The sequence below is a fragment of the Eptatretus burgeri genome, chromosome 16, assembly GCF_056783735.1.
Source record: "Eptatretus burgeri isolate ZD-2024b chromosome 16, Ebu_testis_v1, whole genome shotgun sequence".
In the NCBI taxonomy this organism is placed as follows: domain Eukaryota; kingdom Metazoa; phylum Chordata; class Myxini; order Myxiniformes; family Myxinidae; genus Eptatretus; species Eptatretus burgeri.
In genome coordinates, this window is record NC_140976.1 from 6,124,351 (window position 1) to 6,142,109 (window position 17,759).

The window sequence follows — 17,759 nt, forward strand, 5'->3', positions numbered from 1 at the left end:
GGAGGTGGTACACAATATGGAATAGGATACGGTATATGATACTATACACGAAACGGTATATGATACGGTACACAATACGGTATACAATACGGTATATGATACTATACACGATACGGTACACGATATGGAATACGATACGGTATACTATATGGTACACGATACGGTTTATGATATGGAACATGATACGATACACGATACGATACACGATACGGTACATGATATGGTACCAATACGGTATACGATACGATACATGATAAGGTACGCAAGATGGTACACGATATGGAATACGATACAATACACAATACGTAACATGATATGGTACCCGATACGGTATACGATATGGTACACGATATGGTATATGATATGATACAGTACACAAAATGGTACACAATATGGAATACGATACGGTATACGATACGATACACGATACGGAACATGATATGGTACCCGATATGGTACCCGATACGGAATACGATACGATACGGTATACGATACGATACACGATATGGTATATGATATGATACATGATACGGTACACAAAATGGTACACAGTATGGAATACGATACGGTATACGATACGATACACGATACGGAACATGATATGGTACCCGATATGGTACCCGATACGGAATACGATACGATACGGTATACGATACGATACACGATACGGTACACGATACGGTACACGATAGGGTACACGATAGGGTACACGATACAGTGTACGATATGGTACCCGATACGGTATACGATACGATACATGATATGGTACACGAGGTGGTACACGATATGGAATAGGATACGGAATACGATACTATACACGAAACGGTATATGATACGGTATACAATACAGTATACGATACAGTATACGATACTATACACGAAACGGTATATGATACGGTACACAATACGGTATACAATACGGTATATGATGCTATACACGATACGGTACACGTTATGGAATACGATACGGTATACTATATGGTACACGATACGGTTTATGATATGGAACATGATATGGTACACGATACGATACACGATACGGTACATGATATGGTACACGATACGATACACGATACGGTACATGATATGGTACCAATACGGTATACGATACGATACATGATAAGGTGCACAAGATGGTACACGATATGGAATATGATACGATACACAATACGTAACATGATATGCTACACGATATGGTATACGATACGATACATGATACGGAACACAAAATGGTACAGAGTATGGAATACGAAACGGTATACGATACGATACACGATACGGAACATGATATGGTACCCGATATGGTACCCGATACGGAATACGATACGATACACAATACGGTATACGATACGATACACGATATAGTACACGATACGGTACACGATATGGTTCCCGATACGGTACACGATACGGTGCACAATATGGTACACGAAATGGTACACATCCTGACAATCGGAGCAATTCCACTCCAAGTTGCTCCATTGCCATATGGTGCCGATCAGGGTGCCATGTGGATTGGACGAGTCCTCATGCTGAGCAGGGTGTGCAGGTTTCAGGCAAAGCCGGCCGTTCATACTCTGTTGATTGTACTTGAGGGATCCAGTGATGACGTACAAACACCGCATACGTCACAAAACGAAGGATTATACATCGTGTGATGCTCATTATCATGGAGAAACTTTGTTTGGGTTAGGAGAGACTTGTACAGATATTACTATCAGGACAAGAACACGAGTTGACGATAGACAACTCAACACAATATTGTACATGGGAGCCAAGTCCTTTGTCCTCAGATTTGAACAAACAGGTCAAAAACAAATTCCATTTTATATTTAACATTTCATTATCCCACGCACAAACCAAAAAGTGGGGTGATAAACAGTTGGTTCACTCTGTTTGTCTGCAGATGTCAGTCTGTAATCGAGGAACTACAGTACTTGATTCAATTGATTGTTATATTTTGAACACTAGGACATGAATCGGATCACGAACCTCCAGTTTATCAGTACTTAAGCTTGGAATTTGGCAAATTGTACATAATCTCGTCCTGATCGCACACGCGCAAAGAAGAGTGAAGCCTGAAGTTAATATTTTTTACTCTTTTAACCTGTCTGGCAAACGACATTGAAAGTCATTCCAAACAGGAAACTGACTGTTTTTTGTGACATCATAAAGGAAGGACACAACAGGCACGGATAACTAATGTAACGTGTTAGATAAAGTGGCGCATAAGACGGGGCATCAACGGCAGTAAACTTCTGGAGAAAAGTGATATTTTTCCACAATGTTCAAAACTTATTCATTTTATTTCAATTCAATTATATACTTGACACTGTCGAACATAAATAGTGTTGTTGGCGCTTCCTAAAACCTCCAGTTTAGCGGCACATGGATAAAAATTACACCATTTTACGTCCTCAGAGTTGAGGAATATCGAGATTCAGACAAAATGGCGGCTCCTCGGAAGTATTGTTGTGGTGCCGAGTTCGGTGGCGAGGACGACCGTGAGATGGAGTAGTCGGGCTGTCTCCCACCGAACACCGGAATTGAAAGGTCGTCACCCCGGATAACTCCGGAGTCGACGGGTCACTTAGACTCTTAGAGGACCGTGGTTGCCAATAATATGACGGCGTGAGGTAGGGTCCACTTGTCTAATTCCAACTTACCTAAGTACCCACACCGTCTAACTATCGGGGAAGCCACACCCTCGGCTGACTTTGTCCGAACCGAGTCGCTATCACCGACTCGGACCCGGCATACCCGAGCGGAAGTTACTAAAGCCGCGCCAGACCAAATGAACAATTTACGGCACGAACGGCCTCCCTAATTCTCAATATGCACCGTGCTGGGTCAATGAGAGAAAGCACAGAAAACGAGCTGGTACATTTAACAGGAGGTTATTACAATAATCGGGAGGGAGACACAGAGCAGACTTAATCACGAATAAAATGAAATGCAATTTACAAGGAACACAGGCACTTAACAGTTTCTACTTACAGACGGGGCCCACGGACACACACACAAACACACACACACACACACACACACACACACACACACACACACACACACACCCAAAAGAAATGGACCCTGTGGGTCTTTATTCAGCCCCTCAGCCCAGAGGGAAGGCGAGCTGGGGGACCAGAGCCTGGCCGGGTACCTTTCTGCCTCGTGCAGTCACACCGGACTTCAACCACCACGGTGGGACTCGAACCCACGTTCCAAAATCCACGGGCCCACGACCCTGGCTGCTCGGCCTCCAACACCACGATGAGCCACCGCGAAGGACCGCAGACCACATTCGCAGGCCAAGCCACCATGAGGAGCCAACGCAAAGGACCGCAGACCTCGCCACCATGAGGAGCCACCACAAAGGAATTGGCCACGGTGACTGCAGTACATTCTGGTCCTGACAACCACTCTACTCTTCTTGCCAGTTCCGAGGGATTTCTTCCCCTCCCACTCGCCTCCTTATTGGACGAGGGGTTGTCGGGCGACAGGTGGCCTCCCCTCATCGGTCAGGCAGCACACTCCACCTGGCTAAGGTGGAGCCAGCCCTGAGGTGATGAGCTTCCTGATTGGACAAGGGGTGGTGTCGGAGCTGAGGCGATGAGCGAAGAAGATTTGTTGGCGTTGTGCGGCTTCAAGATGTAAAAAAACAAACAAACCTGACTATAAAAGAAACCCGAAGCGCACACATGTAATTCCCGTTAGACATGGGGGTGGGGCCCTAACTATAAACACATACTTATCGAAATAACTGATCTGCGGGGACTACAGACCGTCTGTGTGCAAATGGCTTCCACATCCGTAACAATACAGATCGTGCTCGGGAATGTAATAAGCAAGAGTTTTAAAAATAAACAACCCTTCCCTTGTCCTCTTTCTCAAGACTGCGTAGGGTAAGGTGTTCTATGAACTCTCTAGTTTTCCTATTTGTAATTGATATTTATTTTATAAATGATTGGAGTGCACACAAAGGTATCAAACCCTCATGTGGAATTGATAGGCATGCACTGTGCACCTCATTAGTTCACTTATCCTATCAAACAAATCTACATGATTTGACTCAAAACTACCGTACATTAAATTTTACCACAATTACACAAAACACACAAAAAAAAATTTTTTTAGTCCTTTGTGTGCTGTGTTTACAGATTTGCGACGAGATAAAAAAATAATTGAAACAATTTTTTGTTTGATTGAATTTTAGTTATTTGTCTAACTTGACACCGAAGTTGTGGGTTTTTTTATTTTTTATTTGCAAATACCACTTGAAATTCACAGTCCTATGAAAATTTTTTTTATAAAGCAACAGGGAACCATATGGCCATAAACAATGCAGCACGCAAAGGGTTAACCAACCATGGTAAAAACGTCAATGGATATATTGACTAATCAGTAATGATAAGGACGTTCCAAGTAAGATAACATACATACATACATACATACATACATACATACATACATACATACATACATACATACATACATAACATTTCGCAAACAAAGAACATTTGTCAAAGTTTTTTAAAACTTTTTTCGTTTCCAGTTCACTGTGACGCATGACGTCACATTCACTGCAAATAGCATCCCCACAATAATGAGCAGAGTTACCCGGTTTATAGAGACCAAGTCATGATGATGATGATGATGTGATGAATGTGATAAGATGATCTGATAAATCTTGACAATTTTTAAAAATCTTCATTTTTATATTACGCTTTGAATTTGGAACGGTAATTTGTGGACACCCTGTATACAAATGAAAACAATCCAAACAAATCCTACCATTCAAAATACTCGAAAGTACCGATAAATATCACTGTCCATGTCCTCCAGCTGTCCGCCAATGAGCCATGTCCGCCAGCTGTCCGCCAATGAGCCACGTCCGCCAGCTGTCAGAGGTGAGGGACCTCCTCGCCGATCCTGTGTTTGGTTATTCTTCCTGAAGAATACTGGGACAATGAGGATAAAGCTTCTCGAGGTCATCAAATCCCAGGTGATCAGTTCGCTTTGTTGGAGTAAAACCAACAGGATCATACATGGGAACAACTCACCCACCTGCGACATTGCAGACTCACGTGGAGATCAGTGTGACCACTCCTTGGCTTTTTTCACAAGATCTTGACTATTCATTGTTCATCTTGGCGTTTTGGTTTTCTTTAGGTTTTCTATTATCACCGCTTTTCCGAAACCTTGTGAATTCTTGGCTTTTTTTCATTGGCTCACCTTGGCATTTATGAAAATGAGGAGTGGTCAGACTGGTGGAGATCCTCAATTTCATGAGGAAACTCCATTTCCTCAACGTGTGATATTTCCATCCCTGACCATCCTAAACAACCACCATTATATAATTTATATGATCTCCTTTCACCCTCTCAAGCAGTTTGAATTGATGGCAAACAAATACACGAGGGTGAAATGTGGGGTCAAAGGGAAGGCTTTCAGTGGAGGAAGCGATGGTGACAAACGAAGGAGCTTTCCTTTCATGGAATGCTCGACCTCCATGTTGAGTTCCACACTTATGAACATTGTTCTAAAGGTAAATTAAATGTCAGACTAAAGATCTGCACTCTGCATTTTTCTTCCCCAGCAGGAAGCAATTAGCACCCAAGGTTCGAAGTGGCTTCGATGTTCCTCATGAGGAATGTGAACAACCCCAATCTTCCAAAACACTTCTCAAAACTTTCCTTTTCTTAAACTAAAGTTTCATGAAGATTGCCTGCTCCAACCATGACAGGCCTGTCATCCGGCCTACAGCGCTCCTGAGCACGGAAATGTCCTATGCCTTCATCATCCATGAAATCGGTGTTGTCTTACAATCAGCATCGATCCTTATCGCCCCCCCCCCCCAGGTGTTGCTTCCATGTGTTTGCATCACACGTATCACCTCAAACCCAGATCGCATCACGTGATTGGTTGACCGAGACCCTTCTTGCCCGAAAAAAACGAACATATTGACAGTTGTATGATCATTGATGAACAGGAGTTATCAAAAACTTGGGTTAAACATCATTTCGTGCTGCATTAACACCAGGTGGAGTTGACTCAGCCGGTCATCCTTCCAAGGTTGGCGAAATGAGTACCAGTGTACTGGTATAGGGGCACAGCATCAGTGGCACAGCTGTGTCCCTAACGAATGATGGAACCAGCAGCCACAAGGCTGCACACAAGAGTGTGTATCAAGAGGTAGAGGAATCCATTTAATTCATTGTCAGATGTTTGTTCATCAATAGTCCTGTGGTGATGATTCCTTGCAGTGTGCTGGTTATGATGGTGGTGTTCAAACAAAAATCACCACTAAATGTTGTTGTGTTGAGTGACTCATCAATAGAAATGAGAATTGCTTTGTAAGGACATGAACTCGCACATGTCCTGATGACGAGCTTCCTTTTAAAGAGGAACCCACAACATCCACCACATCCATTCCGGTCAGGCCAGGTGTGGGAGCATGCGACGGAGCAGCACGTCACTGCATCCACTTTCCGCAGGTACTCCAGGGGCCTCGGTCTGGCCATTCCCCAGGCAGATGCCTGGCCCATCCCAATCTCCTTGAGATGCCCATCAACCTGCTACAACCACAAGGCACATGATCAGCCCATTAGCCTCCTTCACCCACGAGGCTCCATCGCTGAGAGAATCAGCATCAGAAAAATCCCACCAGCGATAGCCAATGATTCTCCGAAGAGACCTGGTACCAAAGAAACTAAGTCTCCATCTCAGATCCCTGGTGAGAGTCCAAGTCTCACATCCGTAGAGCAAGGATGGAAGCACCAAGGACCTAAAGACTCAGACTTTTGTCCTGCACAGGAACCGACAGCGACACATGCCATGATTCAGTGAATCCATGACTCTCCAGGCCCGACCCAGATGTCTATTGACCTCTGGCTCACATCCAGCAGAGACATGATATCACTGCGAGGGTACGTGAATCTCTCCATGATTTCAACATCTTCACCCCAAACAGGTACAGATAAGATAGCAGCATCCAAGATGTCATTGAAAGCCTGGATCTTAGTTTAGACCCAGGAAACACTTAATCTCAGCAGCTCCGACTCCTCAATCAGCATCTCGAGGGCCCCCAAAAGGATATCCAGAGTCTCCGCAAAGATGATTGCATCATCTGCGAAATCAACGTCAGAGATCTTGACATTCTCTAACGATGCACCGCAGCTTGATCTCTCCGACATTCTCCCCAGAATCCTGTCCATACAAGTGCTGAAAGGTGTTGGGGCCAGTACACACCCCTGACGAACTCTAGTAACAACTGGGAATAAGTCAGGCAATGATCAACCACAGACTCAAGCATGGCAGAGAATGCGTATTTTATGGTGAGATCACTCTCCTCAGTCGGAGCAGATAGAGAGACCAGTGGAATGACACCCAAGGAGTGACGAATCCTTAGTCTCACAATACGCTCGTTGACCGGTGTTATCTCATTATCATGGGAGGCAGCTTATTGGACACAGCTCCAGCAACTCCCTGGGCATGGTAACCATCAGAGCAATCAGACCAATAGTAGGTGTAACCACCCACCATGATAACAGACAGTTGATCATCCTCTCTTCGAGATAGGACATTCTAGGCACCCACCCAAAGGAACCGCCTCAGGTTAACCCAAGGAGACCTCCATCTGGTAGACGACATCTCAGCTCCTCCCCGACACATGCTCCCACATTCTGACCCGGGAAGGTTACCCTGTGGTTTTCCTCCTGTAATCAAGGAGTGGGGGTCCTGAAGGCATTGCCCCAATCCCATCATCCGGTGTTGGTGAGCTGCCCGGCGGAGAGCAGCTGCACAGGTGGCAATTCCACGGAGTGGGTTTTCAGATTTCTTTGCATTTTTTGTTTTGTGGAGTGAAGGGTTTTATGGTAGCCAGAGTACAAGTCCTGCCACCAACCTCCTAAAGAAAAAAAAAATATGTAACACAACTGCAGGAGAACGTCTGCAGACAGTTTGGTGCCAGATCTGGATGCCCTTTGGCTCACCAGGAGCTCCTCCTTCCTCTGACAGGTTTTGTTTTTAATCCTGCTGGGTGTCCATATCATACACCCTGCTCCACCAGAAAACCTGGTGGGGGAGACGGTTTAGTCACCGACAACCCGACCGTGAAACAGGCTCGGACCGATTTACAAGGTGCCTGTTGCAAGTCACAGATCGAATCTGGCTTGACCCGACGAGAGGTCTGGCATCCATTGGCTCCCTGGAAGGGCCACACCGATTGGCCAAAAGTGTTGACACATTAGCTTTCTTACAAACATTAGCAAAATGTAGAGAAAAATTAATGAGTCCTCACAGTTCTGCACTATAAGATAGATGCTTGTATGTGTCGCCATTTTTTTCCCAGAGATGGCTGAACGGATTTTCATCAAACTTCCAGAGGTTCATCAATGAGTGCCGGGGAGTGTTTTAGGCAAAATAAAACTTTTGAAAATTTTGAAGAAAAATGTTTGATTTCTTTTTAAATCTCTCTATCGTGACTTTGCCTTTGTCGCTATGTGAAAGGTAATATGAAATGATCCGCGACCCCCATTCGTTAGTGGGTGTTTTAGGGAGGTTTTTTTTTTAGGTGTTTCGAGGTGTTTTAGGGAGGGAGGTGTTTTAGGCCCCCACAATTTTTTTTTTTTAGAAAAAAACAAAAAAAATTTTTTTTGGAAATGCCAACAGGATTACAACAGCACCTGGCAATTCCGTTAGGTAGACAACCGACCTAATAAATTAACAACAAACTGGTTGAATCGTCTGAGAAGATCTTTATTTTTTTTAAAAAATCAAGGAACCATCAACTGGCTGCTCAATGCAAAGGATTAGGTCGGACGTTTAGACCACTCAGGGGGCTGATTGGGGATGATCTGATCTGAGATGGTGATTAACAGCTAGCTTGAAGACCTGGAGGGAAGGATGAGATTGAAGAGAATGTGGCAGTTGATTCCACAGGTGGGAAAAAGGTGCAACAAAGGAGTGGAAATGAGCAGTGATCCTGGATTTTGGGAGTTTCACCAGAAAGGGGTTGATGGGGGTCTTTGTGAAAGACACCGTGAGATATTTAACGTCCACCAAGAAATGCTAACAGACGGGACACCCGGCTTAATGCCGACCCAATGGACGGACGATGCAGTATTCAATCTGCGAAGCACCAATCAAACAGTTTAGAGTCGGGTCGGGAATCAAACCCAGACTGGACAGCTTTAATTGCCCCCACCATCCTGCCGCAATCGGTGTGCAATTGCGTGACGTCATGAGGCAGCTGCACCACTGTGAATTAATGGAGAAGTGCATTATGATACGTTCCTTCTTTGGAAGAATTCAAGCTTACCTGGCGGTAAGGAAATTTCACCTGTCCATAGCAAGCGATCCCACACACTTCTCGTGCAACTAACCTTTTATATTGTTTTTATCATTTCCACCCATGAATTAGCCAAACATGTATTAAATAAATATTTACATTATGTCATTGTGTAATAACTTGTCTGCCAGGTGATGTTGCTCCATTGGTTGAAATTCTGTAGAAGCCAAAATATTAATTTGTACACCTTTGATGGGGTGGCCATTTTTTCCCAGTGCCATACCTCCATATGTCGTACTACCGGACACCATGACCTGTATTTATATTTATTGTCCTGCTTCAGTACTGATTTATACCTTTCGCATATGTCTCTTTTCACAGCTCCGTTCATCACAACAGGACAACATGTCCGACCACATCGACACAAATGAAGACAAATCTGTGCTCGGCCCAGACATCACTCTGGCTTCTGAAACGGAGTCTCTGATTCGACATGGCAAACGTGTGGTCACCAAAGACGGACGCAGCAACGTTAAGATCGGAAACATTGAGGGTCGAAGATTGTTGTACATTCGAGATCTTTGGACCACATTCATCGACATGAAGTGGAGACTCAAGTTAGCATTTTTTGGAACGACCTTTATTGGTACATGGTTTGGCTTTGGTATCCTGTGGTACCTCCTGGCATTAGTGCATGGAGATCTGGCAATGTTGGAACCTCCAAAGAATCACACACCATGCGTTATGAATGTTGAGAGCTTCATGGGGGCCTTCCTCTTCTCACTCGAGTCACAGACCACCATCGGCTACGGTTTCCGCTGCATTACGGAGGAATGCCCGTTGGCTGTACTTCTTCTCATCGGGCAACTGGTCTTCACCACCATCCTCGAGATCTTTGTCACAGGAACATTCCTGGCAAAAATTGCACGACCAAAAAAGCGTGCAGAGACCATTCGATTCAGCAAGCATGCCATTGTAGGGACCTTGAACGGGCGGCTCTGCCTAATGGTACGTGTGGCAAACATGCGGAAAAGCATGCTCCTCGGATGTCAGGTTACTGCAAAACTCTTACAGACATATGTTACACGTGAGGGGGAAACTATTCGACTGAACCAGACCAACGTTAACTTTCACGTTGACACTTCGTCAGACTGCCCTTTCCTCATCCTCCCACTCACATTCTGTCATGAGATTGACCATCGAAGCCCTTTGCACGATCTCACCGCTGAAAATCTCCAGCATAGTTGCTTTGAGCTGGTGGTTTTTCTCAATGGCACAGTGGAATCTACGAGTGCGGCGTGCCAGGTGAGGACTTCCTACCTACCGAACGAGATCCTCTGGGGCTACGAGTTTGTCCCGACTGTTTCTCTGGCTGCTAATGGCAAGTACATTGCTAATTTCAGGGACTTTGATAAGATCCGGCCCGTTCCCACACCGCCTTCTTCCTCAGATGCCTTTGATCTACCTGCTGAGACTGAGAATGAGAAACAGTCCCCGTCTTGCCACCAGCTGCTCGACAACGCCAGTGTGGATTTGCATTCAAACATCCGGGTTAGCAATGTGTGACTTAAAGACGCTGGTTCTTCTCTCTTATCAAACGCTTTTACTGTCACTTAACTATTTAGATAACACAAGGTCGTGACTTTTGGGAAAAGGTCATTTTAATATCACATAATTTATTTAGTTACTGCTTAAAACGATGAATACAGCGTTTGACTAATCTGTGAGATGAGTCAAGCAAAGGCAATTTCGAAGTAATCTAAGTTGTTAATGAAGGAGTATTTTAAACTATTCTCACCCAACTAAATGCAGGGATGCTTGCAAGACCCAAGCTTATTTCCCCCAAAGTTACAAGACAAACAGTAGACTTTCAAATGGGCATAGTTGGATATTAATTTCACTGAATTGTCATGTTCAGAGCCAAGATGGTGAGTGCCTTTGTAGGTTAGATTTAGTATTATGATGGTGATGAAGTTCAAGTATCATTGTGAATTAATTACATTAAGCAAGATGCTGTCCTAGATAGGGCTAAAAAAATCTGGGTCTTATACTTACAAAGGAATCATAAAATGTGGCACCAAGGGCCTTTCAATGGATGTCTTGAAGACCTCAATGAAACGATGTTTCTGAATATGTAGACAAGACAGAAGTTCAAGAACAGGTAATGAATGTATAAAACTGGTGTTTGTGAGAAATCCGATGGAACACATACAACATATGACAATGATTATTAATGGTGTCAGAAGTGGGATTGAGGAAATCTGATAGACCACATACAGCATGTGACAATGATTATTAATGGTGTCAGAAGTGGGATTGAGGAAATCCAATGGAACACATACAGCATAATTGACAATGACTATTAATGATGTCAGAAATGGGATTGAGATCAAAGACATTTTACAGGGTTATAGTAGGAAGAATTGAATATATAACCCATCACTAAGGTGAAAGATACGGTCAAAGCTTTGATTTGTGATGCTACTAAGAAACCCATAGATGGCGCATTGAAGATCGATCCCGTTGAGGATGACAGCTTGCTTATTGGGCCAGTTTGAGATGCCAGCTTGTTGATGGAGTCAGTATGCAAGCTTATAGCTTTCTGATCAAGGCACTTTGAAAGCCAAAGAGGTGATGGAGCCAATTCAAGATACTGATTTGCAGGTTGAGCCAGTTTGAGCTACCTGCAGTTTGTTGATCGAGCCACTACCTATAAGGTGCCAGCTTTCTGATGAAGCCAATTTTCAGATCCCGGTTTATTGATCAAACGAGTTTGAGAAGATAGCTTGCAGCAGAATTATTTGCTCAAGGTGTATCGAGATGCATTACAAACCGCAAGAAGTGCACTTCAACCAAAGTTGACATTGAACAAAGTGGGGTGTTGCTTTATTGGTGATTCCAGAAGAGAATGCAGATAGTCAGACTTTCTCAAACAGTAAGCATTGAATCATTCCCTCTTCCTTCTCTCCTCCTCCTCCTGTTCATTCCTCCTATTGTTGAGTCCACTTTGCGTCCCACTGTCTCACTATCAGTGAGTTACCTTCTGCCCTCCTTCATCTCAATCTTCTAAGTGTATCATTTGTTTGCATACAAGATAAACCGGTTGCAAAACTGAATTATTGCGCCTTTTAGATGCCACCATTGGGTCACCTTCACGATCTAGAGGTTCATTGATGGGTCTGAATAATCAATACAAACAAAACGAATATCAACTTGGATTGTCAAATTATAAATTAGCAGCAAATTGAGAGTAAAACGTGATTTTGATCAAGTGTGTCAAAGAAATTGAAGAAAAGTACAAATTTTAACGACAAAGTACAAATTGTGAACTAGTGGAGGGATCGTGATTCAACTCAGATAACTTCAGAAATATATTTAGAACTTTATTTTATAATCAGCAGCACAACACCCCCATGGGTTTACTTACACCCCAGAAAACGGCAGAAATGTCATTGTAACCTCAAAGTTGATAAACTTGTATAATTATGATATATATATATATATATATATATATATATATATATATATATATATATATATATATATATATATATATATATATATATATATATATGTAATGTGTGAATATATTAAATCAGGGCAATGAATGATCACAAATGAATGTGCACAGATGTTGAATTCCTTTTGTCAAACAGTTTGATTCATGACATCTTCTCATTGGATTTGTCGGATTAATCTATAATCCGGATTATCAGATAATCCGGATTATTTTAAAGTTTTCATTGTTGCTGCTCCGGCTCTGCACTTTACCTGCTCAATGTTTTGAGTGGGATCAATTCGCACAAATGGTTACGTGTCGGTCACGTGTGACTTGGACCTCGACGTTTGAATGTCTTTAGATGTTAATGAAAGTAAAATCTCGTTACATCGGTTATATATCATGTGTCCTTCGGAACACCATTGCTTCAGAAGCTTGTTTAGAAGGATTGAGAGAAAATAAACGTTGTTTCCAGGGTGAGCATTGTGTGAAAGACGATGTATTTTTTTTGTTATCTTAATGTAAGTTCTGGCAGGTTCCCCGAACCCTTGCACTTCCTTCACCAGTAACCAAGAAACTTATTGGCGACGTCGCGGGAGGCCGGTTTTCACTGCACCTGTCGACTCGACTGACGGTGTGCTGAGTATTTTCCACTGACCAGCAGCCAACAAAGTCACAGAATGCCAAAGATCCTCACTGCAAGAAAAGGCTCAATCCACTCCATTAGTTTGTGAAATGGAAATGGTATTATGACGTCACAAAGCCAGCAAAGTCATAGACATTCACAGATGCTTAGTGGAGGAAAAGGCTCATTGTGCTCTATCGGCAGAATCGGTTTGTGCAATGAAAATGGTGCTCTGACGTCACAAAGCTAGCAATGTCACAGCATATTCAAAGATTCTCAGTGGAGAAAAGTGTCACTGTGTTCAGTCTGCTCAATAAGTATGTGCAGTGCAAATGGTGCTGTGACGTTACAAAGCTAGCCAAGTCACAACAATTCAGAGATCCTCACTGAGGAGGTACGCGTCTCAGTCTGCTCAAATGGTTAGTGTAATGGAAATGGTGGTATGACGTCATAAATTTAGTGGTCACAGCAATGCAGAGAGTCGAATTGGTGGAAACGGCTCAGTGTGCTCGGTCTGCTCAAATGGTTTATGCAATGACATCACAAAGCTAACAAAGCCACAGAACACGAAATATACTAAGTGGAGGCAAAGGCTCAGTGTGCTCCATCTGCGTAATCAGTTTGTGCATTGGAAATGATGATATGACGTCACAAATTAGTCTGCTGAATCGGTTTGTGCATTGCAAATGATGCTGTGTTGTCACAAAGCTAGCAAAGTCACAGTGATTCAGAGATCCTCAGTGGAGGAGAGGGCTCAGTGCACTCAATTTCCTAATCGGTATATTCAGTGCACATGGTGCTGTGACGTCGCAAAGCTCGCAAAGTCACAGCAATTGAGAGATCCTCAGTGGAGGAAAAGGCTCATTGTGCTCAGTCTACTCAATTGGTTTGTGCAATGGGAATGGTGAGATGATGTCACAAAGTGAGCAAAGTAACGGGAATTTAAAGATCCTCAGTGGAGGAAAACGCTCAGTGTGCTCAGTCTGCACAATTGGTTTCTGCAATTGAAATAGAGATATAATGTCACAAAGCTAGTCTGCTCAATAGGTTTGTGCAGTGCAAATGGTGTTTTGACGTCACAAAGCTCGCAAAGCAATTCAGAGATGCTCAGTGAAGGAAAAGGCTCAGTGTGCTCAATCTGCTCAATTGGTTTGTGCAATGTAAATAGTACTATGATGGTACAATGATAGTCTGCTCAATCAATTTGTGCAATGGAAATGGTGATATGACATCACAAATCCAGCAAAGTAACAGAATGCCAAAGACTATAACTGGAGGAAAAAGCTCAGTCCACACAATTGGTTTGTGCATTGGAAATGGTGCTATGACATCACAAAGCCAGTAATGTCAGAGCAATTCCGAGATCCTCAGTGGAAATAAAGGCTCAGTGTGCTCAATGTGTTCAATCCGTATATCCCTTGCAAATGGTGTTGTAACGTCACAAAGTTCGCAAAGTCACAGAAATTTCGAGATCCTAAGTGAAGGAAATGGCTCAGTGTGCTCAGTCTGCTCAATCAGTTTGTGCAATGGATGTGGTGTATAACTTCACGAAGCTCGTCTGCTCAATCGGTTTGTGCAATGAAAATTTTGCTGTGATGTTACAAAGCAAGCCAAGTCACAGCAACTCAGAGATCCTCACTGGAGGAAAACGCTGTTTTCTCCATCGATTTGTGCAATGGAAACAGTACTATGACATCAGAAAACAGGCACAGTCACAGAACGCCATTTGGATCCACACTGGAGGAAAATGCTCAGTCTGCACAATCGGTTTGTGAAATGAAAATGGTGCTATGACATCACAAAGCAAGCAAAGTCAGAGCAATTCAGATATCCTTCGTGGAGGAAAAGGCTCAGCATGCTCTATCAGCTGAATATGTTTGTGTAATGGAAATGGTGTGATGACGTCACAAAGCTAGCAAACTCACAGAACACCAAAGATCCTCAGTGGAGGAAATGGCTCAGCATGCTCCATCAGCCAAATCGGTTTGTGCGATGGAAATGGTACTATGACATCACAAAGCTAGCAATTGCACAGCAATTTTAATAGCCAGACGTAACAACACACACACACACACACACACACACACACACACACACACACACACACACACACACACACACACACACACACACACACACACATATATAAATACCCCACAAATACATACATACACATATACATATACATACAAACACACATATATAAACACACAAACACAGTTATATTATGTACTGGTAAGTACTTACAAAAGCTATTTTATTTGAAGTTACAACCCTAACTTATCAGCAATTGACTGATTTCCCAACTACCCGGATCATCAGCTGGGATCCTCAGAGATCCTAGACAAGTCACAACAATTCAGAGATCCTCAGTGGAGGGAAACACCTCAGTCTGCTCAGTCTGCTCAAAAGATTTGTGCAGTGGGAATGGTGCGATGATGTTACAAAGCGAGCAAAGTCACAGCAATGCAAATATCATGAGTAGAGGAAAAGGCTCGGTGTGCGAAATCAGTTTGTGTATTGGAAATGGTGATATGACGTCACAAAGCTAGTCTGGTGAATTGGTTTGTGCAGTGCCAATGGTGCTGTTATGTCACAAAGCTCGAAAAGTCACAGCAATTCAGAGATCCTCAGTGGAGGAAAAGGCTCAGTGTGCTCTGTCTATTCAACATATTTTTTGCAATATAAATGGTGTGATGACGTCACAAAGCTAGCAAACTCACAGAACACCAAAGATCCTCAGTGGAGGAAATGGCTCAGCATGCTCCATCAGCCAAATCGGTTTGTGCGATGGAAATGGTACTATGACATCACAAAGCTAGCAATTGCACTGTAATTTTAATAGCCAGACATAACAACACACACACACACACACACACACACACACACACACACACACACACACACACACACACACACACACACACACACACACACACACACACACACACATATAAATACCCCACAAATACATACATACACATATACATATACATACAAACACACATATATAAACACACAAACACAGTTATATTATGTACTGGTAAGTACTTACAAAAGCTATTTTATTTGAAGTTACAACCCTAACTTATCAGCAATTGACTGATTTCCCAACTACCCGGATCATCAGCTGGGATCCTCAGAGATCCTAGACAAGTCACAACAATTCAGAGATCCTCAGTGGAGGGAAACACCTCAGTCTGCTCAGTCTGCTCAAAAGATTTGTGCAGTGGGAATGGTGCGATGATGTTACAAAGCGAGCAAAGTCACAGCAATGCAAATATCATGAGTAGAGGAAAAGGCTCGGTGTGCTCTATGTGTGAAATCAGTTTGTGTATTGGAAATGGTGATATGACGTCACAAAGCTAGTCTGGTGAATTGGTTTGTGCAGTGCCAATGGTGCTGTTATGTCACAAAGCTCGAAAAGTCACAGCAATTCAGAGATCCTCAGTGGAGGAAAAGGCTCAGTGTGCTCTGTCTATTCAACATATTTTTTGCAATATAAATGGTGTGATGATGTCATGAATCTAGTGGAGGAGGAAAAAGGCTCAGTGTGCTCAGCCTGCTCAATCGGAATATGCAATGGAAATGGAGTTATGACGTCACAAACCTAGAAAAGTCATAGTGATTCAGAGCTTCTCAGTGGATGAAAGGGATCAGTGTGCTCAATCTGTTCAAGCGGTATATTCAATGTAAATGGTGCTGTGGCATCACAAAGCATGCAAGGCCACAGCAATTCAGAGATCCTCAGATAAGGAAAAGGCTCAGTGACGTCAGTCTGCTCAATTGGTATGTGCAGTGCAAATGGTGCTGTGACGTCACTAAGCTAGCAAACTCACAGCAATTCTGAGATCCTTAATGGAGGAAAAGGCTCAGTCTGCTCAATCGGTATTTGCAATTGAAATCGTGCTATGACATCACAAAGCGAGCAAAGTCATAGCAATTCAGAAGTCCTCAGTGGAGGAAAGTGCTTAGTGTGCTCAATTGGTTTGTGAAATGGAAATGGTTCTATGACGTCACAAAACTCGCACAGTGACAACAATTCAGAGATCCTCAGTGGTGGAAAAGGATCAGCATGCTCAGTCTGTTCAATCAGTAAACATAGTGCAAATGGGGCTGTGATTTCACAATGCTCAAAAAGTCACAGCAATTCAGAGATTCTCAGTGTGCTCTGTCTGCGCAAATGGTTCGTGTAATGGAAATAGTGCTATTACGTCACAAAGCTAGCAAAGTCACAAAATGCCATTTAGATCCACACTGGAGGAAAATGCTCAGTCTGCACAATCGGTTTTTGAAATGGAAATGGTTCGATGACGTCACAAAACCAGCAAAGTCACAACAATTCA

At 43.1% G+C, this 17,759-nt stretch overlaps 1 protein-coding gene across 5 annotated transcripts in view; it reads left to right on the forward strand.

Moving 5' to 3' along the window:
• The window catches only part of KCNJ10 (potassium inwardly rectifying channel subfamily J member 10), a 48,299-nt gene extending 35,031 nt beyond the window's left edge, over positions 1–13,268 (forward strand). For 3 of the 5 annotated variants that reach the window (XM_085859340.1, XM_085859339.1, XM_085859338.1), the window contains exon 2: positions 9,671–13,268. In XM_085859340.1, the coding sequence (XP_085715466.1) occupies positions 9,695–10,855 (1,161 nt within the window). In that variant the 5' untranslated portion in view covers positions 9,671–9,694 and the 3' untranslated portion in view covers positions 10,856–13,268. Of the gene's footprint in view, positions 1–4,842; positions 5,003–9,670 lie in introns of those variants that run through there. The other 2 variants (XM_085859337.1, XM_085859336.1) reach the window with 2 other exon arrangements.
• Positions 13,269–17,759: the final 4,491 nt, after the last annotated feature.